We start from the raw sequence: 26,638 nt of genomic DNA on the forward strand, positions 1-26,638 counted from the left end.
CCACTGGATCATCGAGTCCAACCATTCCTATCAAACACTAAACCATTTCCCTTAGCACCTCGTCCACCCATGCCTTAAACCCCTCCAGGGAAGGGGACTCAACCCCCTCCCTGGGCAGCCTCGGACAGGGACCAATGACCCTTTCTGTGAAGAATTTTTTCCTAATGTCCAGCCTAAACCTCCCCTGGTGGAGCTTGAGGCCATTCCCTCTCGTCCTGTCCCCTGTCCCTTGGGAGAAGAGCCCAGCTCCGTCCTCTCCACAACCTCCTCTCAGGTAGTTGCAGAGAGCAATGAGGTCTCCCCTCAGCCTCCTCTTCTCCAGGCTAAACACCCCCAGCTCTCTCAGCCGTTCCTCATAAGGCCTGTTCTCCAGCCCCCTCACCAGCTTCGTTGCTCTTCTCTGGACTCGCTCCAGAGCCTCAACATCCTTCTTGTGGGGAGGGGCCCAGAACTGAACACAGGATTCGAGAAGCAGTCTCACCAGTGCAGAGTCCAGAGGGAGAAGAACCTCCCTGGACCTGCTGGTCACACCGTTTCTCCATAATCAGTGGAGAAACATGAAGCATCACTTTTGAGAGAGAACTCAAATGAGACAGCAGAGATGAATTATCAACATGGAACTGAGAGTGACTTCAAAGAAGAACAACAAATAACAGAGAACTGAGAGCTCATAAGGAAGTACGAAGAACTTTTTTAAGAAAAAGAAATATAACTATTGTATAATGTATAGAAATATCTGATTATTTTGTGTGTGAGGTAACAGGCCAACTCTGAGTTGTTAATAAAGCAAGCCTAGAGTTACCCACAGTCCACTGGAAATCCTTTAGTGATATGATGGGGAAAAGCACAACCATCTAAACATCTAGTAACACAAGCTACGTATATTGTGCTAAACAGTTTTTATTTTTTACATATGAAAATTTAACAAATGGGAAACATCCACGGCCGTGTTTCCTTTCTTGACTTTGATATCAGAACTTGATTTCAACCTGCCCATGTTCCAGTGAAACACAGTGCGCCTCACTGGGTCACAGCGACAACCATGTGGTAATGGATACCAATCCAAATCCATTATTTGGATTGAAGATACTCTTTTTAGACCAAAATCAACCTACCAGAGTAATTCTTACTGCGTAATCGCTTTCAGTATTCCCCGGAGAACTTTGTAACTCATTAATTGTTGGCTTTCTTTGGGAGGAAAGCAGGGTCCACGTTCTGTCACGTATGCGTAAGGAAACCTAAGCACCCACAGTCCATCAGCTGGAAGGGTTATTTCCTGCTTCTCAGGGTAAAACACAGGACAAGGTGGTGGCCCTGGTTGAACCTGAAAAAATAAGGAAATGAGAGTACATATCAAACATCACTAGACTAATAATCCCCACCCTCAAAACTTAAAAGGAAACCAAATTTAATGACGCCTCTCAAGTCATGCCCATAAACAGGTTTTTATCCACTTAAGTGCACTCCAGGAAACCACTGTGCTGTTACTGTGAGACATCCATGAATTTCCCAATTTATCATAGAATCGCTTGGTTGGAAAAGACTTTTGAGATCATCGAGTCCAACCGTACCTGTCCACTACCGAACCATATCCCTGAGCACCTCATCAGCCCGTCTTTTAAAAACTCAGGTGAAAGCAATAAAGCTTTGCAGATGGGATCTTAAAAGTTAGTGAACATTAGGATTTCAGTCACAATAAATCTAGGAGAGAAATTGCTAACCTTCTATACAGAATCATAGAATAGTTTGGGTTGGAAAGGACTTCAAAGCCCATCCAGTTCCATCCCCAGTCATGGGCAGGGACACCTCCCAGTGGATCAGGGGCTCCAAGCCCCATCCAACCTGGCCTGGAACATCTCCTGCAGTTCACGCCGCAACCACCAAACCAGCCTCTGCAGTTACCAGATTTCCTCTTCCATTTCTCACCTGAGGCGTTAAGGTGATCTGCAGCGGAGCATCAGGAACCACCACAAAGAGCCTCATGAACTGGGCGTAGTGTGGCTTGAGTCCTCGTCCCTGGGTCGATGACAGGATATACAGCGGCATGTCAGAGTTGAGGGCTTTGATGGCCGATTCCTTGGGGCCCCCTCCCATCACTTTCATCACCTTATCAGGCCCTGAACACATGAACCTCCTACCACGTGCGTCTTCATATTCAAATCCTACAAAAGCTCGAGCTATGTCATCTCTCCGTCTGCCTCTTCCCATCACGACCGCACTTCTTTTTGCAGGAACAGCCTTGTTAGGCGCAGGCCAGGAATTGGTATCTAAGTCTCCTTCTTCTTCAGTTCTTGTCCTGATGACAATGTCCCAAGGCATTAAATAATTTGTTCCTGGGATAAAGCCTTGTTGATCTAAGCCTGTGTGGAAGTTATAAGCCTTAGCAGGCCCCAGCTTAACCAGTGACCAACTGGAGAATTTGGGCAAGAGGCCTTTGGGGCAATTCGAATGGAGCATCCCGGGGAGATACTCCACAGTGGACGCCTGGCGATCCACCAGGCTTGGCCTTTTCTCACTTTTGGGGTCTCCACCCTGCCCATGGCTTTCGGCGTTGTCCCCTCCACCCTGGGCCTCAGGTGGGTAAGTACCCAAGCTGCCCGTCGACTGACCCAGGCTGAGGGCTAAGCTCAGCCCTGTGCTCTCCCCCTGCGTCTGAGGTTCTTTCTCTTTAAGTTTCTCAATCTCGCCTTCTGGAGGCGCAGGCGACGACTCGTCCCGAGCAGGCGCCGGGTCAGGTGTGCTTGGTTGGAATATGGGAAAGTTGATGTGCTCCAGTTTCCCACAGCATTTTTCTTCCAGTATCTATGAGAAAGAAAACACAGTAGACTTCTCCCTCATCTCAGAGATGGAAGACAGATTCGGAATCACAACCCTCAGCCTCTACTATTAAGATTCGAGAGGCCTGTGCTACACGAGAACCAAAGCGGCAATGGGAACGCAGCCTATTGGAACTGCTCGCTGAGGCAATTTCTGCTCCCAGAAATATCTTCCCCAAGAGCAATGTTTACAAGTAGATAAGGTTAAGAGGAAACTTACCTGTAGTCGCTTCAGAAAATGCTTTGTTAATGAAGCAAATGCATGGCTTGAAGCAAAAATAATGACCTAACATTTACCTGGTAGAAGTCATAATTAGCTGCTTTGATATCAAATGGATCATCCCGAGGAGCTTGTTTCCTTCCACAGTTACAGGCACCAGTGGAACGAGCCCGGCTGTTGTGGTACAGAACTGGAGGATTTCTGTCCGCTTCTGGCTTTTCTCCTAAAAGCAAAATCAATCAAACCCTAGATAAATTGCTCACCATTTCTGGAGATCCTTTAATTCCCTTCATCCACTGCCTCCTCCTTGCTATACACATCTGCAAAACTCTTTGCCAGCAACGCCAGTTTGTCAAGCAGCTCCCTCCCTTTCCCACTTTAATACAAAGTTCCAGCATAGGTTATATGACTAAATTGAATCTTCTTAGTTTTTACAACCTCTTCCTAAAAGGCATAAAGAGTCGTTCTGCCTGCAACGAACGTACCCCAGTTTCCATTCCTTGACCAACATCAACCAACCTATTTAAAAACAAGCAGAGTGGGGAATGATGCTTCCTAGAGAACTGTTGTTCTCTTGCACGTCTCTCATTAGGAGGACTGCAGTGTAATGTCTCTAATTAGCAAGATGGAATCAGATTTACTACTAAAACCAAAGCTACTACTAACAGTGGACTTGCCCCTAAGCATTACTCAACGTAAAACCTGCACAACAGCTCTGCTATAATTAATCCCCCCGTACAATGATGAAGCTTTAAGGCTGTCAAGCTTTCACCTTCCACAAACATGCAAAAGTCCGTGTTTTCAGCCTAAAACAAGACATTTTAAAGCAGATACAAAATTAAACCACGAGACCCAGTTACCAGCCACCTTCTTTACCTGCTTTTGGGAGCAGATGAAACTTATGCACGCAGTGCTGGTCAGTTAAACTTCGCTCTTCGCAAAGCTGATGTCCGTTGCTCCAGAACTTGTAGCAGTCCTCGTTAAGCTGCATGGCGTACTTATGAAAGGCTGGCCCGCGGGCGTGCTGGCTGTAAACCCGTAACGCCTGAGCCAGCTGGTTCTTGTGGACCGTCATGGTGTAATTGTGGGGCAGGTTGGATTGATAAGCGCTGTGGGCCAGCGGGAGAGCTTTCTGGCAACGGTTTTCAGAGAACTTGGTGTCTATATCTAAATAGCCTTCCAAGACTTTGATGCTGGCCATGATTTTTGAGCTCAGTTCCCCAGTGAGAGAGGTCGGGTCATCATCTTTGCCTTCAATGGTCACTTCATACAGTTTTAAAGCCGTGGCGACCCACTTCTGGTAGGTTGGGAGCTCGAAGTGAGAGGGCTGAGGGTTCCTCCCCACGCTGTCATCGAAGCCCTTCTTGCTGAGCACCAACTCCACGTGCTGCCACAAGAACTCCTTGAGGGTGCAGTCCACAAGCTGCCCAGAGGAGCTGGAGCTGCTGCTGCTGCTCTCTGCGTGGAAGGAGAGCTGCTGCCTGCCGTGTCGCATCATCTGATACCTCCTGGGTCCCGACAGGGTGGGAGCCAGCAGCGAGTCAGGCTCTCTCATGGTGCAGTTGCTCCTGAGCTGGTCGAGCAGCATGGCCACCGGGTCGTCTCCATCCTGGGCGCCACCAGCCACGATGTAGACGAAGGCCTGGTTAGCCGGGACGGTGAACAGGCAGTTGATGCTCTGGTTGGTCAGCACCCTGCTCTTGCGGAAGATGCGGTAGATCTGGTCCTCCAGAGCGTGCTGCAACCTTCTCTTGGGAGAATGCTTCTTGGGGGGCGGCTTTTCCAGGTGACCGCAGGGGTCCTGGCCCCGGCCGGGGAGGGGATCGACCTTCAGGGCCCCGTTGAGCTGGAAGAGGAAGAGGAGGCGCGGCGGGCAGGGCCTGCAGTTGAGTTTCCACTCTTTGCCGACCGGGCAGTCCTTGATGGCAGCTTTCAGGGAGGGCAACACCTTCTGCCTCAGCCCGTCCAGAGCTCTGAAGACGCGGTCGTAGGTGATGTCGAAGGAGCAGGTGGGATGCACCAGCAGCAGGATGTGACAGACGGAGAAGAGGTAGAGGAGATTGAGGCAGTGCAGCTTCTCCTGGTGCTTCCAGAACTCGTGCGCCTCGGCGTGGGGCAGCGGGGCCGGGGTCCCGGGGTGCCCGGGGGGGCCGCCCCGGCTCTCGGCCGCCGCCAGGTCCCCGCAGGCCCGGAGGAGCCGCCGCGCGTCGCAGACGGAGCTGAGCACCAGGAAGAGCACGCGGCTCTCGCGGCTGTAATAGGCCTGCAGCTCGTTGTAATCCCTGCCCGCAGGGTCGACCTCCGCCCCCTCGGCCTCCTCCTCGTCCTCGGGGTCGTCGGGCCCGAAGAGGGGGAAGACCTGCCGGTCGCACACGGTGCTGACGAGCGCCTCCTTCTCGGAGCACAGCTGCAGCGCCGTCTTACCGAAGACGCCCACCACGCACACCTCCTCGTCGCCGCCGCCCGCCGCGTTCAGCAGCAGCTCCCGCAGGCTCACGGGGCCCACGGCCGCCGCCGGGCCCAGCGCCGCGGGAGGAGCCGCCGACAGCGGCATCGCCCGCACCGCCCGACGCCGCGGCCCGGGGGGCGGGGCCAGAGGGCGCCGCCGGAAGTGGGCGGGGCCAAACGGGGCCTTTAGGGGGCGTGGCCAATGGGACAGCACGGTCAGAGGGCGAGGGGCCAATGAGAGAGCACGGGCGGGGCCAACGCGAGAGTTTGACGGGAGGGGGCGTGGCCAACGAGAAAGGGCGCGCGGAGGGGACGTGGCCAATGAGAGAGGGCGCACTCCGAGGGGGCGTGGCCAATGAGAGCTCGCTAGGAGGGCGTGGCCAATGATAAAGCGCGACAAGAGGGGGTGTGGCCACTGAGACGGGGGCGGGGCCACGAGGGGGGCGGTGGGAGGGTGCGATGGGGGGTTGGGGAGATGCAGCCGTGGCCAGGGGGATGCGATGTGGTTGGGAGGAGATAAGCTCGGGGCCAAGGGATGCTCTTAGGGGCGAGCTCGGTGCTGCAGAAATGGGTTCTGCCTCGCCTGCCACTGCCAGGAGCAGCGGGTAGCGGCCAGCTCTGTCCTCAGTCCTGGGAATGTCGCATCTCCCAGCTCAGAGGTTGAGTGATTCCCTCCTCCACACCGCTCTAAAAGCTCCAGAGGGTGGGAGGCAGCACTCCAGCACGGTGCCACAGCCAGACGAGTGCCAGGCCCCTCGTGCTCTGCGGGCATCCTCTGGAAACAGGACAGGACGAGAGGGAATGGCCTCAAGCTCCGCCTGGGGAGGTTCAGGCCTGACCTCAGGAAAAAAAAATTCATGGAAAGGGTCATTGGGCAGTGGCAGAGGCTGCCCAGGGAGGGCGTTGAGTCCCCTTCCCTGGAGGGGTTTAAGGGACGGGTGGACGAGGCGCTGAGGGACATGGGTTAGTGACTGATGGGAATGGTTGGACTCGATGATCCGGTGGGTCCTTTCCAACCTGGTGATTCTGTGAAACCACCCAGGCGCAGCAGGTCTGTGTGGACCTGGATCTGCCGTACAGACACAGTGCATCCATGTCCAGACCTGGATCTGCTACTGCGGTACAACACCCGCCCACAGCCATAACTCCAGCAAACTCAACTCTTGGCTCACAGAATCACTAGGTTGGAAAAGATCCACAGGATTCATTTGAATAACACCAGCGGGCTAAGCTGCTGCGTTCCAGTTTAATTACCATCACAATCTTTCTTGCTAAATTAAAAAAGTAAAACCAATACTGAATTTCTGCAAACACAGATATTTATATTACAAGAAGCAGCAGTGCTGGGGACACAATAGTCCTGGTGTGAGCAGCAGCCAGGTATCAAAAGACTTGGGAAATTTCTTTTTTTTTTTTTTCCATTGAAAAAGAAGATGCAACCAGATTGAGACACATTAAAAAGATGCTGCCTTTAAAAAGCAGAAATCTGCTAAGAGAGGCTGGTAATGCCCCACTCTCATATGCACTTGATTTATGTATAAATACATATGCCTAAGTGAGACAAATATGGGATTGCAGCGGCTTCCTGACCACACATGACAAATGCATTGTTCCAGAAACCTACTTTTGCTCATCGAAGCTGTTTGCAGCACTTAACCGGGCAGGCGAGGGACTCTGCGGATGAGCCATCTGTCAAAATAAGAGAAGGGTCAGATCTTGGAGGATGAACTCAGTCCTAATGACAACTGAGATAAAACACAGCACAATCCTTAACTGACATTCATAAAAGAAAACGGGCACAGGAAAAAATAGAAGGCATTGTGAACCCTCAAGTTTTGTTCTCCTGGGAGCTGGAACTGTCAAGTTGGAGATATACTGAGGCACTAGAACAGCCATTGAAAAAGCAAGTTTTCCTCTTACCACACTCAAATAACCTGCTGGAGATGGGCAAAGGCATTTCCTTTCTGCAGTTTCCTTCCCATTAAAATGAGAATCAGTAAAACAAGTGGCCTTAACTCTGAGTACTTGGGGCTTTAGGAGGAGAATAATGGAAAGACGGTGACTTATGCAACACACACCCGTGGCACCGGACTGTAGGGAAGAAAACTGCATGAACAGTTCTTTGGATTTTAAATGTTATCGTTCCATAAAGGAGGACACCGTGACTTGCCTGAAATTTGCGCCGTAGTGCCTTTGTCATCAGTGGTGTCAACCCAGACCCACATTCAGTGTTTTCTTTACTATTTAGTGGAGTGCCCCCAGGACTTCTGAAAAGATTGGAAACATGGGGAATTATGATTAATTCTCTAATTTTTTTCCTGGAGAAAAATAAAACGAGAGAATAGAAAGGCACTTACCTTTGTATATTGACCTTCTTCAGATGTTTGCGAAGATCTAACTCATTTTTAGGAGGAGTACTAAAAGAAAAACACCCAGAACTGTTAATATATTTTCCAGTCTGTAAATAGAGTTAATCGCTGTTCAGAACAGAAAATCTAATATCAAAGAGAGGAAGAAAGCGTCTTACATTAAGGAGTTTGTAACATGAGCTGATGGCTTGGATTTAGGTCTCAGACTAATACTCTGTAAATCCGAGACTGTAATTAACACTCTGCGTGTCTTCACTGGTGATTCTGCCTGAAGTGAGAAAAGAAACAAACTTTAGAAGGCCGCACTGACCTTAAATCTATTTAACATTTATACTCTGAAAGACTGCTGTGGTTTATGGCTTTGATGCTTTCTTGAATCATTAAGATTTTAATGTGGTTTGGACAAAAATAGATTTATTAAAGAAAAAAACCCTTTGGCAAATAAGATTTTAGCTAGGCAAAAGAAAGTCCTAAATCTATTGATAACAGAGATGTAAAGCTACATGGCCTTAATCTAAAATGAGAACTGCCCTGCACTTGGAATTACTTAATTTCTTCACTCCAAATACCCAGGTGCAGCATTAGAAGGATTACTCAGAGCTGACCACTGGGTTTTTGGAAGAGAAGAATTAATTTATTGAAACAAATCCTCTGAGGGACTAAGATAAGCACAGCAGGAAATATACCAGTCCCAGCGTGGAGTTTGCCTCGACATGCCATCATTTATTTATCAATGTTCTCCAATTTACCTTGTCTATCTTCACGTTGCTGTTTGTCTTCTTCAGTTTAACGTTCAGGAGGTCTTTGAGGGTGATCTGCATCGGCCCGTCTGTTTTCAGTGACGGTGCCTCAAAACAAAGGTGGTTGGAAGGGAAATTAGGATGGGGAAACGATTGAGCGTTCACAAAGATACGCGTTCCTCGTAAAACCAGGTCCAGAGAACCCAGCTATGAAGGAGAAAACAGAGGAACCTTCTCTCTACCTACCAGAGGTGCTCGAGAGCTGTTGCCCCGTTTGAGGAGAAGAGGTGCTGGAGGTAGTTTCGGTGGAGGCAGTGGTGGTGGTGGAGGTGGAGGAAGCGGTGCGGACACGGGCTGCAGCTGTATTGCAGGAGGCCTGGACACTGGGGACGAGGGCCCCGTCTGCAGTTGTACAGCAGCACCCAGAACTGGTTTATTACACTTTGAGCAAAGAGAATTTTCTGAAGGCAAGGCTGCCACTCCATTCATCTGGAAACAAAATAAACAGATAAGAGAATATTAAATCCACTCGCAAAAGTAGATGGAATTCCACAGGTTCTGGCTTCAGTTGATCCAGAAATATATAAAAAGCCTCTTACAAGACTTGTCAACCAAGCAGTTCGCTCCAGGTATGAAGTAACTGCAATTTAGTCATGTTGAATGCAAAGAAGAGGTAAAACAATGCCCAGCACTGAGCTGCTTGGATTTCGGTCTGTCTGCACTGATCACTTGCACCCTTACACAAGCAAACATTACCCTGCCCCATGGGGACTCACCTTGAGTGTTTCTTGTAGTCTGGAAAACTCCGTTTCCAACTTTTCCAGCTGCTCCCTGAACGTATTCAGCTCCCTTAAGTAGATTTGTGATGGAAATATGGTGTCTTTAACCACCTTAAAACTCTTAAGCACAAAAAGAAACCAAATAAGCGTTTTCGCCACCAAGTTATGTTTCCAGAGACAGGGCTGTGATTGCTGCTGGAAGTTCTATCACAAAGCCTTGTCATTGTAGTCAATGTGATAGCACAAAACGAAGATACAGCATTTCAACAAGTATTTCCTGGGCAGGAACCCAAATCCCCGCCAAAAAATTAACTTAATTCTAAAATATAATTAACATTTGATTGTTTTGATTCCAACCCAGCCTTCCTTGCAACAAGCTACTAGTATTTGGGACAGTTTATGGTACAGCATTGAACCAGGAACAGCCATGGTCACTTAATATTTGATCAGCAAACCCAGGGATATTATCCACTTCCACAAAATCTAGAGTTTAACAGTACTACCCTTCCAGAGCGTCTGCAAAGGAAACATACTTCCTATGGCACAATCATTTCTGCTATGAAAGAAAGACTGCAACTTCTGGCACTGCAAACCCTCTGGATGCTGCAATAAAAAACATACAATTCCATGTATGCATTTCATGTTCACAGTAGCCTTCATACTCTTCTCATACTTATTCCTTCAAGAGTAAACACAAAATAAACTTTGGATGTTTCAATAGTCGTAACTGAACTTACAGCTTAGTTCTCAAACCTGACTGTGCGTCCAGAGTGCTAGAAACAACCTCACACAACGGCAAAAGTATTGAAGCAGAAAAATTTACCTGTGCAACCGTGTTCTGGCACCAACAATACAAAAATGATGCTGTTGTCGTGAAGGGTTTTACCACATTTTTTACACTGGGCAAGGCTAATGACCAGAGTGAGGACGGATGGCTTGGGACAGGCGATGTGTTTGAAGGAGGATCACCTGCTGACCTGGTGCAGAACATTTCAGAATGAGGGCATAATTATATTTATCATTTCAGCCTTCTAAAAGGTTAACTCCTGTGGCGTAACTTGAGGCCCTTTGCTCTTGTCCTATCGCTTGTCACTTGGGGGAAGAGACCAACACTCACCTCACTACAACCTCCTCTCCAGGAGCTGCAGAGAGCAATAAGGTCTCTCCTCAGGCTCCTCTTCTCCAGGCTAAACAGTCCCAGATTCCTCAGCTACTCCTCATAACTCCTGGGCTCCAGAACCTTCCCCAGCTCTGTTCCCCTTCTCTGGACACACTCCAGCCCCTTAGTGTCTTTCTTGTAGTGATGAGCCCAGAACAGAACCCAGGATTCAAGTTGTGGCCTCACCAGTGCTGTGTACAGGGACACAATCACTTCTAACTTTGAGTTAAAAGGAAAAGTTCAAACTGAGCCTCTTACCGTGGAGAACAACCTGAGCCCAGGGAGTTTGCAGCCTCTCCTTTTTTTTTCAGTAGAAATTTTGCTCTGGCTATCCGTTTTCGTCGGTGTTTCTTATACTTAGCCATTACTGTTAAAAAAAAGGCATATTTAAAATTAATGCAGAGAAATAACCATCTTTTTGATAATTATAGGGGCTAATGAAGAAGAAGGGGAAAATCCTTTTTTAGCAGGGTTTGTAGCCATAGGACAAGGAGTAGTGGTTTTAAACTAAAAGGACAGAAGTTTAGACCAGATATTAGGCAGAAATTTTTTTCACTGAGGGTGGTGAAACACTGGCCCAGGTTGCCCAGAGAACTGGTAGATGCTTGATCCTTGGAGATGTGCAAGGATGGATGTGGCTTTGAGCAACCTTATCCAGTGGGAGGTGTCCCTGCCCATGGCAGGGGGTGGAATTGGATGTGCTTCATGGTTCCTTCCAATCCAAACCGTTCTAAAATTCTATGAAGCACGCCCACTTTCACATGGGGATGGAGCTACCACTGAATCGGCAGGGAAGAACATGGACTGCATCTCAGAGATCCAGTCAGAAGGCACTCAGAGCTGTCTTGCTGGAAGCATTACGTACAACTGGTACAAATACATCCCAAAGTTCCTGTGATCCACCAGGATGTACTCATGCCTGACAGGGAGGAGCGGACGATGCCAGAAGCACCGTTTCACATGGGCTTTTGCAGGCAGATTCTCTCTATCCCAAAGTGACCAAAAGTGCACATTAGCAAGGCCACATTTATGAGGAAAAGTGATGAACGACACAAAGCCCACACAGACCGAGGGCCCAGGATCCCTGACGGCAGGGGCTGGAACCCTCAGCAACCCCTGCCGAGAGGGGTGCTCGCTTCCTCACACGCGGCTGCCCCCCGCGAAGTGTCATGGGTGACCGAGGACACAGGGCAAACATGGGTCTGGTCGGATCCAGTCCTGTCCCCTCTCATCTCCTTACGTCCCCTCTTCTGTCATTCTGTCCTCTTGTCTTGTCATCTTTGCCCTCTCCTCTCTCGTCTCCTGTTCCACCTTGTCCTCTCTCCCCCCATTCTCTCCCCTTCTCCTCCCAGTTCTCCCCCTGTTCTCTCTCTCCTTCTCCCCCTGTTCTCCTCCCATTCTCTCTCCCCTCTCCTCCCGTTCTCTCCCCCTTCCACCCCCTCCCCTCCCTTTCCCCCTCCTCCCTTCTCCCCCCACTCTCTCCCTTCTCCTCCTCTCCCTTCTCCCCCTCTTCTCTCCTTTCTCCCCCTCTTCTCTCCTTTCTCCCCCTCTCCCTTCTCCCCCTCTTCTCTCCTTTCTCCCCCTCTCCCTTCTCCCCCTCTCCCCTCCCTTCTCCCCCTCTCCCTTCTCCCCCTCTCCCTTCTCCCCCTCTCCCTTCTCCCCCTCTCCCTTCTCCCCCTCTCCCTTCTCCCCCTCTCCCTTCTCCCCCTCTCCCTTCTCCCCCTCTCCTCTCCCTTCTCCCCCTCTCCTCTCCCTTCTCCCCCTCTCCTCTCCCTTCTCCCCCTCTCCTCTCCCTTCTCCCCCTCTCCTCTCCCTTCTCCCCCTCTCCTCTCCCTTCTCCCCCTCTCCTCTCCCTTTTCACCCTCTCCCTTCTCCCCCTCTTCTCTCCCTTCTCCCCCTCTCCCTTCTCCCCCTCTCCCTTCTCCCCCTCTCCCTTCTCCCCCTCTTCTCTCCTTTCTCCCCCTCTCCCTTCTCCCCCTCTCCCTTCTCCCCCTCTTCTCTCCTTTCTCCCCCTCTCCCTTCTCCCCCTCTTCTCTCCCTTCTCCCCCTCTCCTCTCCCTTCTCCTCCTCGTCTCTCCTTTTTCTCCCTCTCCTCTCCTTTCTCCTCCTCTCCTTTCTCCTCCTCTCCCTTCTCCCCCCTCTTCTCTCCCCGTTCTCCCCTCCTCACTCCTGTTCTCCCGTCCCGGTCTCCACAGTCCAATCTCACCTCCCTCCGGCCCGGCCGATTCAAACCCGTCCCGCTCCGCTCGCAGCCAATGGCCGCTCCGCTCCCCGCCCCGCCCCGCGCGGCCATTGGCTGAGGCCGCGGGCCCCGCCGATCCGCTGCTCGGCCCGGGGGCGAGAGGGGCCTCAGCAACGGCCGCGCCGTGCGGGGGGACCGGGATCCGTGGGTGGAGGCTCTGAGAGGGACCTGGAGAACCTGGATCCGTGGATGGAGGGCTGGGAGGCTCTGAGAGGGGCCTGGAGAACCTGGATCCATGGATGGAGGGCTGGGAGGCTCTGAGAGGGTCCTGGAGAGGCTGGATCCGTGCATGGAGGGCTGGGAGGCTCTGAGAGGGGCCTGGAGAGCCTAGATCCATGGATGGAGGGTCTGGAATTGTGTCCAGAGAAAGGAACGGAGCTGGGGAAGGGTCTGGAGCCCAGGGGTTCTGGGAGCAGCTGAGGGACCTGGGGCTGTTTGGTCTGGAGGAGGCTGAGGGGAGACCTCATTGACCTCTGCAGCTCTCACAAAGGAGGCTGTAGTGAAGCGGGTGTTTGTCTCTTCCCCTAAGAAACAAGCAACAGGGTGGGATGAGAGGAAATGGCCTCAAGTTGCACCGGGGGAGATTCAGATTGGATATTGGGAAAACATTCTTTACTGAGAGTAAAGAACGGCAGAGGCAGCTGAGGGCAGCGGTGGAGCCTCCATCCCTGGAGCGCTTTAAAAGACAGGTGGATGAGGGGCTCAGGGATGACTCGGCAGTGGAGAGGTGTGGTTGGGCTTGATCTCAAAGTCCTTTTCCAACCAAACGATTCTTACATGGTGGGAAAGTCTCAACTGGAGGGGCCCAGGTGCTGCTGCCACTACCACCCCACTGCCTTAGAATCATAGAATCATTAGGATGGAAATGATCCACTGGATCATCGAGTCCAACCATTCCCATCAATCACTAACCCACGTCCCTCAGCATCTCGTCCACCCGTCCCTTAAACCCCTCCAGGGAAGGGGACTCAACGCCCTCCCTGGGCAGCCTGTTCCAGTGCCCAATGACCCTTTCTGTGAAGAATTTTTTTCTAATGTCCAGCCTAAACCTCCCCTGGTGGAGCTTGAGGCCATTCCCTCTCGTCCTGTCCCCTGTCCCTTGGGAGAAGAGCCCAGCTCCCTCCTCTCCACAACCTCCTCTCAGGGAGTTGGAGAGAGCAACTGAGTCTCAATTGAGTGCACCCTTAGCAATTTGCAGGTGACACTAAGCTGGGTGTCAGTGTCGTTCTGCTGGAGGGCAGGGAGGCTCCAAAGGGATCCGAACAGGCTGGATCCGTGGGCTGAGACCCAAGCCAGGAGGCTCCACGAGGCCAAGCGCCGGGTCCTGCCCTGGGTGCTCCCCGGGCCAATGGCAGCGCGGCCATCCCTGTCCCAGCCAATCACCACGTGACCCCTCCCTGAGCCAATGGCAGCGCGGCGCCGCACGTCACGTGACTCCCCTCGGGACCAATAGCAGCGCGGCGCTCTCCGCCTCAGCCAATCCCCGCGATTCCCGCCGAGCCAACCCCAGCGCGCGGCGCTCCCCGTCCCAGCCAATCCCCACGTGGCTCCGCCGCGGGCCAATGGCGGCGCGGCGCTCTCGCGGCCGCAGCCAATCAGCGCGGCCGCCTCCTCCGCCGGCCAATGGGAGCCCGGCGGCGGGTGACAGGTGGCCAATGGGCGCGGCGCGGCCCCCCCCGCGGGCGGAGCGCGGGGCTCTCCCCGCCGCCGCCTGAGGAATGTCAACTATTCAACATGGAGACGGCGGTTACCAAGCTGGAGACCATGGTGAGTGCGGGCGGCGGCCGGGCCGCGCCGGGAGCGCCTCCGAGGCTGCGGGCGGAGCGGGGACGGCGGGAGGCGGCGATGAGGCGCGGGTGAGGGGCGGGAGGGGGCGTGGGGGGGGGTGAAGGGGCGGCAGCCGCTCGCCCCGCGCCCCATCCGGGCCCCGGCGGGGTCAGGCGCGCTCGGCCGGGCCGGTCCATTCCGCGCTCCCCCCCGCGGGGGCGGGGCCTGAGGGCGCCGCTCGTTCCCCCCTCAAGGCGGGGGGGGGCAGGGCCGCGCCATTCCGCTCTCACCTGGGGGGGGGGGGGTCGCCCACTGCCGCGCGGGGGGGAGCGGAGCGCTCGGGACGGTCCATTCTCCATCCGCGGGGGGGGGGAGGGGAGCCCTCACCTGGGCGGGTCCATTTTCTCTTTTGTGGGGGGGAGCTCGGGCTGCGCTGCTGCTTGAGCGATGGGAGAGGAGCCCCCAGGGCGGAGCTGCCTTTCTACCCACGGAAAAGCACAAAAAAAAGGCAAAAAAAGGGAGAGAACCAAGCTGTGCTTTCGTGTTTTGAGAGGAACTAGAACCCTGTGCCTTTAAACACTCAGGTTCCTTGTAGCATCCTTCAGATCTTGGTCTTCTGTGTCATGAAACCTCGCTTACACTTGGTTTTTTCTAGTTAAAATGCTTTCATTTAAAGTTACTTTCATGTTTCATCAATATTTTATCCATCCAGGTGCTAAGTATTTAATACAGTTTATATTTTTACATCTCTACACAAATTACGTGCTCGCACTGACCCAGGGTCTCCAAAGTCCAAAGCTGCTTTGGGTTTTGCTTGGAAACTTCCAATTTTTTTGTAATTTTAGTTGGTCTGACAGCGGTGTTGGGACCTTAATTGATAAATCAAGGCTCCCCATGGAGAAAAAAGTACATTGAGGAGGAGCACTGGGAGAACAGGGTGGGGAATATCTTCTCTCTAACAGATTCCCTTATCCTGATGGGTGCTAGACTCACTACAACACACAAAACAGATGTGCTGTGGAACACCTTGTGTTTAAATGTTCTCAGTTTACTTTTACTTGCTTTACTGCTCCTTCGGTCGCTTTTCTCCAGCAACAGCTTGATGTGTCCCTTAAGGTATCGGGAGCAGCGAGCCAAGAAGGGTTTGTTGGCCGGAAAGGAGCTCACACTCATACAACTTCTCAGCAAGTTGCATGTTCTCCAAGTGGCCTTTGTCACCTCACTGAGGGACCCGTGTGTCGTTGCGATCATAAGACCCTTCTGAGAGAGCATTTTACGCTCTTGTTCTACTTCAGCTAAGAAATGAGAAGGGACAGTTTGAATAAATGCCAACACATCTGCGTTAGTTGAAAGATCAGAAAATTCAAACTATCCTGCTTAATTCTCAGTTTTACTGCACTTCTAAAACAAGGTGGCATCTTTTGTTTTGTTTTCTTGGAAGAAACTGTGCTCTTGAGGAGGTGGGGTTGTTCTTTTTCAGCTACTGAACTGCAGTCATTGTACTGAATACCCTGAGCGGTAATTATGCACGTTAATACTTTAATCCAGTGATGTGCTGCATTCTTGTCGGAGCTCTGAAGTTCTCCTACTTTCAAATTCAAAACCTCAGCCCTGCCCATACTGTAAACTTGATCTTCCTATGTCTTTTGTTAGTGTTATTGCTTCTTTTTTAATTTTTTTTTCATAAAGCCTAATTTAGAAATGGTAATTTAGAAATCTGTTCAGAGATACCTAGGTGAGATGTTGATATTTGTTTATTTATTTAATGTTATGGTTCATCTTTGTGCTTTACTGGAAGTGTTACTTCCAAGTGAGTCTCATTTCACAGAATCACAGAATCAGAGAATAACCAGGTTGGAAGAGACCCACCGGATCATCGAGTCCAACCGTTCCCATCAAACACTAAACCATATCCCTCAGCACCTCATCCACCCGTGCCTTAAACACCTCCAGGGAAGGTCACACAAATAGTCAGAGGCCACACAAATAGTCAGAGAGGCATTTTGGCCCCCTTAAAGTCAAAGGATTGTGGAAGAAGGTCACTGTCTCATGATGAACTTTACAAGCAGACCAAAATGATGGTTGCATAAACCATTTGAAGAGGCAGAGCTCGTTCCAGTCAATCATCTGCACGGACGGTGTGGAACAGCTTCCATGGGTTTGGAGATTACACCTTGGTCTTTCACCCCATCCTCATTTGGGTAATCCAGTTGAAAACCAAATTGATTTTGATTTCACGCTCTTTATTTTACATTTGTCTCTTAGATTCCTCTGTTGATTTCTTTGACCCAAAGATGGAATAGGGTTTGCCTGTCTGCCTCCTTCCATTAAAACTGCTGGGTGGCACAATTGCATTTTCACCCATGTTGTCTCTTTCTTTGTTCCTTTTTTTTTTAAGAAAAGGGTGTTTTCTTAAATACACATGAAACAATTTCACTTATTAATTTCCTGTACCCAAACCTCAATAAGTGCAATGTTTCTCTTCATCCTTATTCAAGGTAATCAGAACATGTACATTGGCAACTACATCTCAATTTTCACAGCGTTGTCTGTCTTGCTTTTCCTTCTGCTCATTGTTTCTTCTTCCTGGATTTCCTGTGAAGTCAGCTCTCCCCACAGCACTGTGATAAAATAACGCTTCTTATTTCCCCAGAGGTTTTGACATGCATTTCATGGAAAGCTTCGTTTTAGTCTCATGGAACCAGGGATAAACTAATTTGTAGGAGCCTTAAAATGAACAATATGTATGAAAACACCAGGTAATTGATGTTATTTGAGACTTGCTCAAAGTACAATAACAAGAAGAGTCAATTGAACCATAACACCTACAATATATGATGAGATTATGCAAAAGGTTGGAAAGCTGACTTTTTAACGAATTAAATAAGGATAGGGGGTGCTGTATTTTGGGACATCAGCACCCAAGACTGAGCTGCACTGGAGTTCATTGAACTCTGCTGGGACTAGAGATCTTTCCGACTGCTTCTACAGGCGTAGTGCGGGCCTCTAGTGACACACAGCATGGTAGTTGTGGGTGATAAATGTTCATTTCATGAACTCTTAATGCACACACGGAGCTCGTGCTTTCCCCTTTGCAGTGTGTGGCCTTCCGTTAGGTAAAATTTGATAACAAATGGATAAACTGTCAGATAAACTGAGAGCAGAGCAATTTAGTTTATTTCTGTCTATATATTTGGTAGAGTGGACCTACTTTTTGCCTGAGTGGTGTCTGTCCAGTGCCCTTTTTATGTTGTACTACTAGTGATCGTGCACAAAAAGCAGTGCAATGTTAAAAGGGCATTGGCCAGCAATACTGTCTGCGATGTTCTTGTTGCCAAAGGTCATTATTTTATAGCTGAGACCAGAAGGTGATTTGAAAAACAACTGTAAAATGGGATTGCCAGTAATATTTTTGGTTTGTGCTCATTGTCTTCTGGTTGTTTGCCAAGCAGAAATGTCAACTGGTCTTTTAATGACACATATTATCAACACTGTCTTTGTTTCTTTAGAAGTGCCCTGCAAAGAGGACAGAACAGCGGATCACGTTGGTGTTTCCTACAGCATGTCTAGAGAAGGGTTACGGGAGCAGAGTTGACTCAAGTTGTTGCTGTGTGTGTATTAGCGATCACCCATCTTGCTCCGCTCCTCTGTTTCTTTGCGTTTTGTTGTTGAGAATCTTAGCGCCTTCAAACCCTGAAAGTTCTAAACCTTTTTATATGATGCTGCTCCAGCATCCATGTGATGATACCACTGGTCACGTACGTCCATGATGCTGGAAAATGAGTGTGTGCTTAAGTGCATTTTAAAGTGATTCAACACCAGCAAATAAGGGGAATGAGCTCTGATGTCCAGAAAATGTTCCCTGTGGTGCAGTTTGAGAACACCTGTCTGACAGCGGTTTAGCATCTTTGCTTCCTAGGAGGCAAACCTAAAAAATAAATACATTTGGAAACGTAGTTTCCAATTAAAGAAGCACCAGATTGTTTCAAATTGAATTTCTGACATGGGCATTTGGTTGGGTGGTTTTCTCTTTCCCTTCCCCCTCCATCCTTTGTCAGTGGAATGTCAGGAATTATGAATAATAATAATGATATCATGAATTATTTGAGTTCTTGTGTGTCTGTATTAGGAATTGGTAAACATTAACCTCATCCAGTTCTTCATGATTCACAGAAACCACTCTCTGACTCGACCTGTTTTTCCCAATACGTGTTTTGAGTGTATTGATGTACAGGATTCTTGCTGCTAACGCATGCTCTGACTTTATTGCACTACTGTACTTCACAGCTAGCAGTGCAATAGTATTGTCAAAGCATCCGAAAGCAGAGCTCGCAGCAGCGGCTTCAGCCTGGCTTCACAAATTCTATTGCTTCCCTCTAAGCCTGTGAGTAAATGACCATCTTACATTAAACAAAGTGCATTTTCTGTGTGATCGTTGTACAAATGGTCCTAACCCATAACCTTAAGGCGAGGTTTTTGCAGGTGTACGTTCCTTGAAATACAGCAAGAAATAAATATGGAACAAAGGAAAAATGCATCATAGTGGAGGACTGCATGGCAGCGCTTACAAATGTGCCTTGAAATTGCTGACAATAGATTTGGTGTGTCTTTTAAGGTTAGCTTGCTTTCAGGAGAAAGCGGCGATACCAAACTGTGTTAATATTTTCATTAAACGCAAGTCTTAAAATTACAGCCACCTGATGGATGAGCTTTCAGCTTCACATTCAGCTTTTAATGTCTTGAATCATCGTGGTGGCGTGGAATTCGTGGATCTCACATGATCAGTATTGAATACTTCAGGAACAGAGCCCCATGGATAATTTTAAAAGCCACACATAGCCACCTCCCATGCGAGGCCAGGCCGAGAGAGTTAAGGTTGTTCATCCTGGAGAAGAGAAGGCTCCGAGGAGACCTTATGTTGACCTTCCAGTACCTGAAGGGGCTACAAGAAAGGTGGGGAGGGGCTGTTTACAAAGACTTGGAGTGGTAGGATGAGGGGCAGTGGGTGTACACTGGAGAGGGAGGTTTAGACTAGACATGAGGAGGAATTTCTTCACCATAAGGGTGCGGAGGCGCTGGAAGAGGTTGCCCAGAGAAGCTGTGGCTGCCCCATCCCTGGAGGGGTTCAAGGCCAGGTTGGATGGGGCTTGGGCAGCCTGATCCAGTGGGAGGTGTCCCTACCTTTGGCAGGGGGTTGGAACTTTGAGGTCCCTTCCAACCCAAACTAGTCTATGATTATAGCGTCGCTAGTTGGTAACTAACAAACATGGCCATATTTTGATCCTTTAACAAGTTGTAATGATTACTTTGGGGTTAATCGCGATATAAATAGAGAAAACTAAGTTAAGTAAGTTACGAGCGGTTTAAGCTTGCTATCATCGTTTCTTTTGTGACTGTAAAATCGCCTGCTTATTACAGTAAGAAATTCATGAGTGTTTTGTGAACTGGGAAAACTGTCTTTAAAGCAGAAGTCCTTAACAGAAATTAAAATAGCAGAGTAAAATTAATTAAGTAATAACGCTATCATCAGACTGCTTTACAAGGTGATTTGATAATGCTCTAGTGCCTTATTTATCTCTAGGAAAGAAATGTGATGTCATAAATTTTATTACCTATTTGTCAGTCTGGTTTATTGGGAAATAATATAGCGCATTACGGGTATTATAACATCTGAGAGAATGCATTCCTAATATAATTAATAATAAAATCTCCATTGATATGCTTGGATCCCAAGCACTTATTCATAATCCCTGCTGTGTAAATAACTGCGTACTGTGGCTTTGCTAACAGGACCTTTAATGTTTGAAAAGAAAAGCAACATTCCAAGAAAAAGCTGTTGTGTGGGCTGGACAAATGGAAAGAGGAGAATTAATAAAGAGTATGTGTGTACAAATGCATTTAATTCTCACATGTGAGAGGAAAATGTTTTTCTTAAGTCTGAAAGGTTCTCGCTTTATATTTTTTTTCAGGCTAAAAGTGCTTGACAACCATCAGCTAATGGAATATATTGGAAGAACAGAAACTTGCTCTTACAGTATATGAGCCTTTAAAGTGGAGGCGTCTGGCTTCTGCTTTCCTGGAATAGCAGAAAAGCAAAGGGTTGTGTTTTGTCTGCAGTTTTTGGGGTTTTTAATACACTATGACTGATCTTAAATATTTCAGTTCCAGAAGGCAGAATCTGATCTGGATTATATTCGACACAGACTGGAGTTTGAAATAATGAAAGATCTTCCTGATAATGCCACAGTAGAGGTAGTGTTTTCAGATTAAATTAATAGATTTTAATGCATTTTGTGTGAAGTTGGTAGTAAACAGGCCATTTTCTTTAATCTTGAAATATATGTGGCTGTTCTTTTGTCTAGTTGCTATTTTTTATTACTAAGTTTTTATAATATTTTAATGGGTCAAAAGGTAAAGGTTTTAAGATGAAAGAGGGTAGACTTAGATGAAGTTTTAGGAAGAAATATTTTCCTGTGAGGGTGGGGAGGCCCTGGAACTGGTAGCCCAGAGCAGCCGTGGCTGCCCCATCCCTGGAGTCTCCATGTGTGAGTTATAGTGGAAAAATAAACTTTTTACTCAAAGTCCTTAATTTATTCCAGCTCTGAAGAGCCATTAAAATTCACCCTCCTGTATTTGTTGTGGAAGCAGAGAGTTGTGCTGTTTTATTAACACTGTCTATCATTTTTCTTATGAAGAATTGAATGTGTAGATGAAACAGATGCTTACAGCTACACTTAGCACTGTAAAGGGTTGTTTCATGTTATATTTTAGTCAGTCAAGATGTTGAATATATATATGGCCACATTGATTTTCTCTTCTTAAATAGTTTAAAAGTACTTCTGATTTCTACCTAGGAAAATCCACTTGCTGTCTTGGAATCAATCTCAGAGGTGAAATCTCGTTACAAAACGTTATGTATGCAGATGGAAAAAATTTCCATGGAGCAGAGAGAATCCATGAAGAACATCCGTGCTGCGCTAGAGAACACGATGAAGACAGTTCAGGCATTAAAGCAACAAACTGGTCTTGAGGTAGTATTTTCCTTTTAATCACTTGGGTCTCACTCCTGTGAATGAACACGTATGGGTGTAACCTTTATGTAGGCGAGTGTTATAAAGTGTTATACGTGCAGACTCTTAGAAGACAGATGATAAGAGCGTTTGCCTGAAGAAACATATGCAAGACTGGAGCACTTTCTGTAAACCACATGCCTGAATGATCACTGAAGAGTTAACCTGGTGGTGTTCCATTTGGGAGTTGAAGTATGATAATACCATCACGGCACGAGCAGCGTGACACGCTTTGAATAGTTTGATAGAAATGGATGCCTCTCTGCATCTTCTTTTAAAAGTAGCTACCTTAAAGAAATTAGCAAGTGACTTGAAATTAGAAAGTCCCTTCCAACCCAAACTATTCTATGATTCTATAAACAGAAATGGCAAATGTATTTGCACTGTCTAAAATGAGTAGGTTAAACTAAACACACTGTGATATGTGTCTGATAGTGCAAAGAAATCAGTTTTCTTTCGGCTGATCTATCTGTTAGAAAACCAACAACACAAAGGACATTTTCATAAGTGATCTTCAGACACTGCTTCATTAGTTTTGGAGCGGTTGTGAAAGCATAAATTTTGTCCCTTTACAAATAAAGCGATTTAGGTCACAAAAGCTAATTGATAGTCTAGTGGCAAAGACAGAACTGGTGGGGCAAAACCATATTCACTGGTCTCGGTTTTCACTTTAGTGTTCTGGCGTTTAGTCAGTCAATAGCTCAGGCCAAGTTACTGTAAGCCTTTAGATAAAAGGTACTGTGTAATGATTTAAAAAAGACAGTAGTTATACAGAAAGGAAGAAATATTCCCTCTGGCTGTGTCACAAGGCTTTGCTGCCAAGAATAATTTCATATTCGGGTTTCATTAAAGGGGAAGAGTCTTGTCTCTTGAGTTACATTTAGACTTTTTAGGTAAAGATTTTCTTATAGCTTGTGTATTTCTTAAACCAAAGATGGATGAAACTGTTACAGAGAACTGCAAGTCGTTCAGTGGAATACTTCTTTTATTGAATAATTTATCTTCTTTCCATTGAATTATTTATAATTTGGATGTTACAGGAATACTATGGTTGGATTTTTCAGAATTACTTCGCTTGTGAAATTGTTTTCATTTGAAGGAAAGCAGGAGTCTGCTATTAGTTTCCCTGAGACAAGCGTGACGCAGACATTGAGTTCTTTTGTAAATATCATCAGCCGAGGAACTGGAAATATCAGAGTTCTCTGTTTTCTTTTCCTAGTCCTCACCTCTGTCAGAAGAGGAACAGGCTGCGGTTCAGCACCTATTCGGCCAACCTGCTCTGATGGAGTTGCTAGTGGAAGAGGTAATTAGGCCACAGAGTGTCAGCATTGCAGAAACTACCAATCCCAAGGAGCTCCGCTGAAGTCAGAAGGGCTGGTTTTGTGACTTAATACCTCTCAAATAAGTGAGATATAAATACCTCTCTTTTTCTATATTTCCTCACTGCCCACTAGTCTTCTGTTATGGAATGATGCGCTTTCTCTCCCTTTATTGCCACAGTTGGTTTGCATGAAAGCTGTCCCGTATCTTGGAGCTTCACTCGTTCTTTGTTCACAAATATCTTCTACCTTGATGAATGCTCTCAATTTCTGTCTTTCCATTATTCAATTGTAAAGCACTTGAGATACAGCTGGCATAAAACAAGGCCAGTGCAAAATGGAGCTATATCCTACAGCTGCTGCAGCCAGTTTAATTCGTAACAATCCCCGTGTTGTCACTGAGCATGTTTTGAAGACGTTCTCTGAAAGGCAGAAAGAACGCAAAGGTGGCAGGAAGGCCCTGGGATGTTTTTGTCAGTGCTGTATTCCTGGCTGAGGAGAGTTTGATACAGCTGCCTTCGGCTCATCAGAGCTGTCAGCGTCTGAAAAGCGCTTGAGAACAGGAAAGCCATCATTTTCCACTGGTGCATGTGCAGTGCTTTCAGCTAGATCCATACCGGAATGCAAAGGAGAACGCTGAAGAGGCTCACCTGCCTTGTATACAAATCCTTCTGTATCCATTTTAAACTTATTTTCTTTTGAAACCATGGTTTGTTTCATGCCTAAGATTTTGCTGTTGGCTTCAGTGGCTGCAAGATCCTTGGTTAGCCAGCGGTAAAATGTACTTACTCCTGCAGAAAGGAAATGGTAAAAAATAATTTCTAAACCAAATTCCAACAAATCCTGATATTCTCTCTTGTTTATTTTTAGCCAGTTTGTTCAGGATCCACAGTCTCTGACTCAGCTGAAGGTAAGTGCTGAAAGAATTATCTTCCCACTGTTCTATTTTCTTTTTCCTTAACTGATATCTCACCCTCCCCACCCCATAAGTAAGCTTTGTGAATAGCATCCGTCTTAAGACTTCCATCTCTAATATTGAACTGCAATAGTTCTGTGCTATTTAAACATATCAAATTACTATCTAGAATTCAGAGAGTAATGAATTAAGCTGTTTGACTTTCTGAAAAGGCAGATATTGTAAATCACTTTAGCTGACAATTAAGGGCTGTTTTACCGCAGTACAATAGGGCCGAATGTCACAGTAAGTCAGGCTGGGACCTAGGTGTGTTTTCTGAACTCATAGAACCTACGAGGCACAGTAAATTCAGCACTTTCACTCTCAAGCATTAGTGATCTGCTTTCATGTGAAGTGAAGAATTTAGACTTTAATGTAAGAAACTGGGCCCTTAGGTATATTCCACCTATAGTTCCCAGGTCTCGGAGTTTTTCTTGCTTCTGATGGGGTTCAAGTGGATATTCTTGTGTTTATGGTCTGGAAGAAATGGTGTACTAGTCTTACCAAAGCAATAGGTCTTGTTTAATCCATTTATCTCTACTTAAAGAAAGGATATTTCCTAAGAAAAAAACTTTACTGACAGACTGAACTTATTAATCCAAACCAGTTGTCAAATTAAATGATTTTTCCCTGGGTGTGTAGATACAATGATAGTTTGGAGGGAGTATCTCCCTTCTCTCTTTCCTCCTCCTGGAAAATCCCCCTTTAGACTCATTGGGGGGGGTGTGTCTTAAAAAGTAACAAACCGACTTTCTATCTTTGGCCTAATTTCTGAAGAAAGAAATATCTTCTATTTCTAATTTTTTTAGAATTACGATTCAAACCATTGACTGAGGAAATGCTTATGACTGTCCCAAGGAGTATCAGAAGTACGGTTAAATTAGCAGACTTGAACAATTTGTACAGGGAGTTGTTTAACCACTTCGTTGTAAATCAGAACAGGTAAGATTAAAGCCATTCATTAGTAAGAATTTTACACGCTGTAAAGAAATTCAGCCTTTTCAAATTAAACAAAACCAGCTACTTCACCATTTGGTGCTAGATTGTATCGTCACAATTTGATTTTAGTCCCCTACTCCCTTCTTAGTTGGGCACACACCCCAGAGCGTGAGGCCATCAGACAAAACTCCTTAAATTAGTTTATATGAAAATGGCTTATATGATTTGATAATTTTCAAACCTGAATGTCAGGTTCTTCAGAAACATGTTTTTTCCTTTTGGTTTCACTGTACAGATATCCAAAACTGGGTCTGTTCAGGAAGGTTTTGCTGACACAGTCATACTGCCAAAGCCTTTTAGCTCTCAGAATCTGCATCCAGACTGGAAAAGCAAAGCCCTCATGCTACACCGTGACCCCTGTACTCCTCACACCAGCCCCTCCTGCCTCCCCGAGCCCTGGCCCCTCTCTGGGATTCGTGTTGCGGATTCCTTACAGGCGGATGTTCAACATAAGGAAGTTTTAGTTGAGAATTCTGTCTCTAACCCTAAGGCTGGATCAGCAAAAGGCTGTTCCCACTTTGAAGTAGCACAGAGAAGTCGATGACGATCTGAATAAGCATGAGAATTACAGAGCACTCGCAAAACCCATTCATTTCCGCCTTTTTCTGCCAGACCTGATGTTTGATGCCTTGTTCTGCTTTTGTCTTTTAGTGCAGCATTGAGTATTTCAGAGATGAACAGGAGGAATATGAAAGCCACAGACTCAAGAGTACGGATCTTGAAAGAACTTGCTGTTGTGGAGCTTGACAAACAAGGAAATGTTAAATTAGTTGTGTAAATGGAAGCTCAGTCCGTCCTCAGTTGACACACAAGCACCTCGGTCGCAGCTCCTGGTTATTAAAACATTCTGTGGGCGCCTGGGCGGTACAAGCTGGAAAGCTGTTAGTGTTTCGGTATACAAATTCCATTGGAGAGTTAAAAAACATTGGGGTTGGTATTTTATGCTGGATATTTATAGGCCTATAGTCTTTTATCCTGGATATTTATAGGCCTATAGTCAATGCATTTCTGAAGAGTATTGTTAGCCACGTGGCACTTCCATACTTTTACATTCCTGAGTGAGTTTTTAAGACAAATAATCCAAGCTACTTAATTGTGCTTATGTTCTTGAATAAATGATGAAAGCTAAGGAGACGAGGCCATCGATTTATTACGCTTTTGTTTACATGACTTCTGACCCTGAGCTCCTCCCTGACCCCTAAACCCAGTCCCTGACCCTTTTCAGTTTTCTTTGATGTGAACTCTTATTTGTTTATTTTACAGTCCAGCAGAGTTGTAGGCTGACAGAATAGCTGAGGTTGAAGGGAACTCTGGAGGCTGGCCAATCCCATGGATAAAGACTTCATGGCCTCTGTTGCAGTGTTTGATTACCCTCAGAGTTAAAAAAAGGGTGATTTTTAAAATGTTTAATGTTTTTCTGTTTATTTCAGCCTCATTTGAGAGTAGGATATCCAAAGCTTATCAGGTTCTGACTGTTTTTGTGAAAAATGATGGCTGGCAAAGGAGAGTAGTTTCAATGAGTGCCCTTGGGAAGGGGAGGGTGGATTTCTGAACTTGTCCATGAACCGTCTGGTCTGTTCAGTTTGCTGGGAAGAGGAACAGGCTGTATATTTAATAGAATCATAGAATGGTTTGGGTTGGAAGAAACCTCAAAGCCCACCCTGTCCCACCCCCTGCCAAGGGCAGGGACACCTCCCACTGGATCAGGTTGCTCCAAGCCCCATCCGACCTGGCCTTGAACCCCTCCAAGGGCAG

At 47.3% G+C, this 26,638-nt stretch overlaps 4 protein-coding genes across 4 annotated transcripts in view; 1 reads left to right on the forward strand and 3 right to left on the reverse strand.

Moving 5' to 3' along the window:
- The window catches only part of GDPD1 (glycerophosphodiester phosphodiesterase domain containing 1), a 211,271-nt gene that overhangs the window by 18,063 nt on the left and 166,570 nt on the right, over window positions 1-26,638 (reverse strand). The gene's annotated exons all lie outside the window — the stretch shown is intronic.
- SMG8 (SMG8 nonsense mediated mRNA decay factor) lies at window positions 883-5,595 on the reverse strand. The gene is made up of 4 exons (XM_069873891.1): window positions 3,913-5,595; window positions 3,114-3,259; window positions 1,927-2,802; window positions 883-1,324 (listed from the first exon to the last, which is right to left on the reverse strand). The coding sequence occupies exons 1-4, from the start codon at window positions 5,588-5,590 to the stop codon at window positions 1,127-1,129; spliced, it is 2,898 nt and encodes a 965-aa protein (XP_069729992.1). The 5' UTR covers window positions 5,591-5,595; the 3' UTR covers window positions 883-1,126.
- Window positions 6,804-10,932, reverse strand: PRR11 (proline rich 11). The gene is made up of 9 exons (XM_069873836.1): window positions 10,790-10,932; window positions 10,196-10,349; window positions 9,370-9,492; window positions 8,840-9,082; window positions 8,603-8,701; window positions 8,012-8,121; window positions 7,842-7,901; window positions 7,655-7,751; window positions 6,804-7,173 (listed from the first exon to the last, which is right to left on the reverse strand). Exons 1-9 carry the CDS (start codon window positions 10,894-10,896, stop codon window positions 7,105-7,107), a joined length of 1,062 nt encoding a protein of 353 aa, XP_069729937.1. The 5' UTR covers window positions 10,897-10,932; the 3' UTR covers window positions 6,804-7,104.
- On the forward strand, window positions 14,414-26,013 carry SKA2 (spindle and kinetochore associated complex subunit 2). Its single transcript, XM_069874299.1, has 8 exons — window positions 14,414-14,540; window positions 20,703-20,792; window positions 21,395-21,571; window positions 22,830-22,913; window positions 23,800-23,839; window positions 24,694-24,826; window positions 25,535-25,841; window positions 25,873-26,013. The coding sequence occupies exons 1-7, from the start codon at window positions 14,508-14,510 to the stop codon at window positions 25,659-25,661; spliced, it is 684 nt and encodes a 227-aa protein (XP_069730400.1). The 5' UTR covers window positions 14,414-14,507; the 3' UTR covers window positions 25,662-25,841; window positions 25,873-26,013.

Source organism: Phaenicophaeus curvirostris, chromosome 21 (genome assembly GCF_032191515.1).
Source record: "Phaenicophaeus curvirostris isolate KB17595 chromosome 21, BPBGC_Pcur_1.0, whole genome shotgun sequence".
NCBI lineage: Eukaryota > Metazoa > Chordata > Aves > Cuculiformes > Cuculidae > Phaenicophaeus > Phaenicophaeus curvirostris.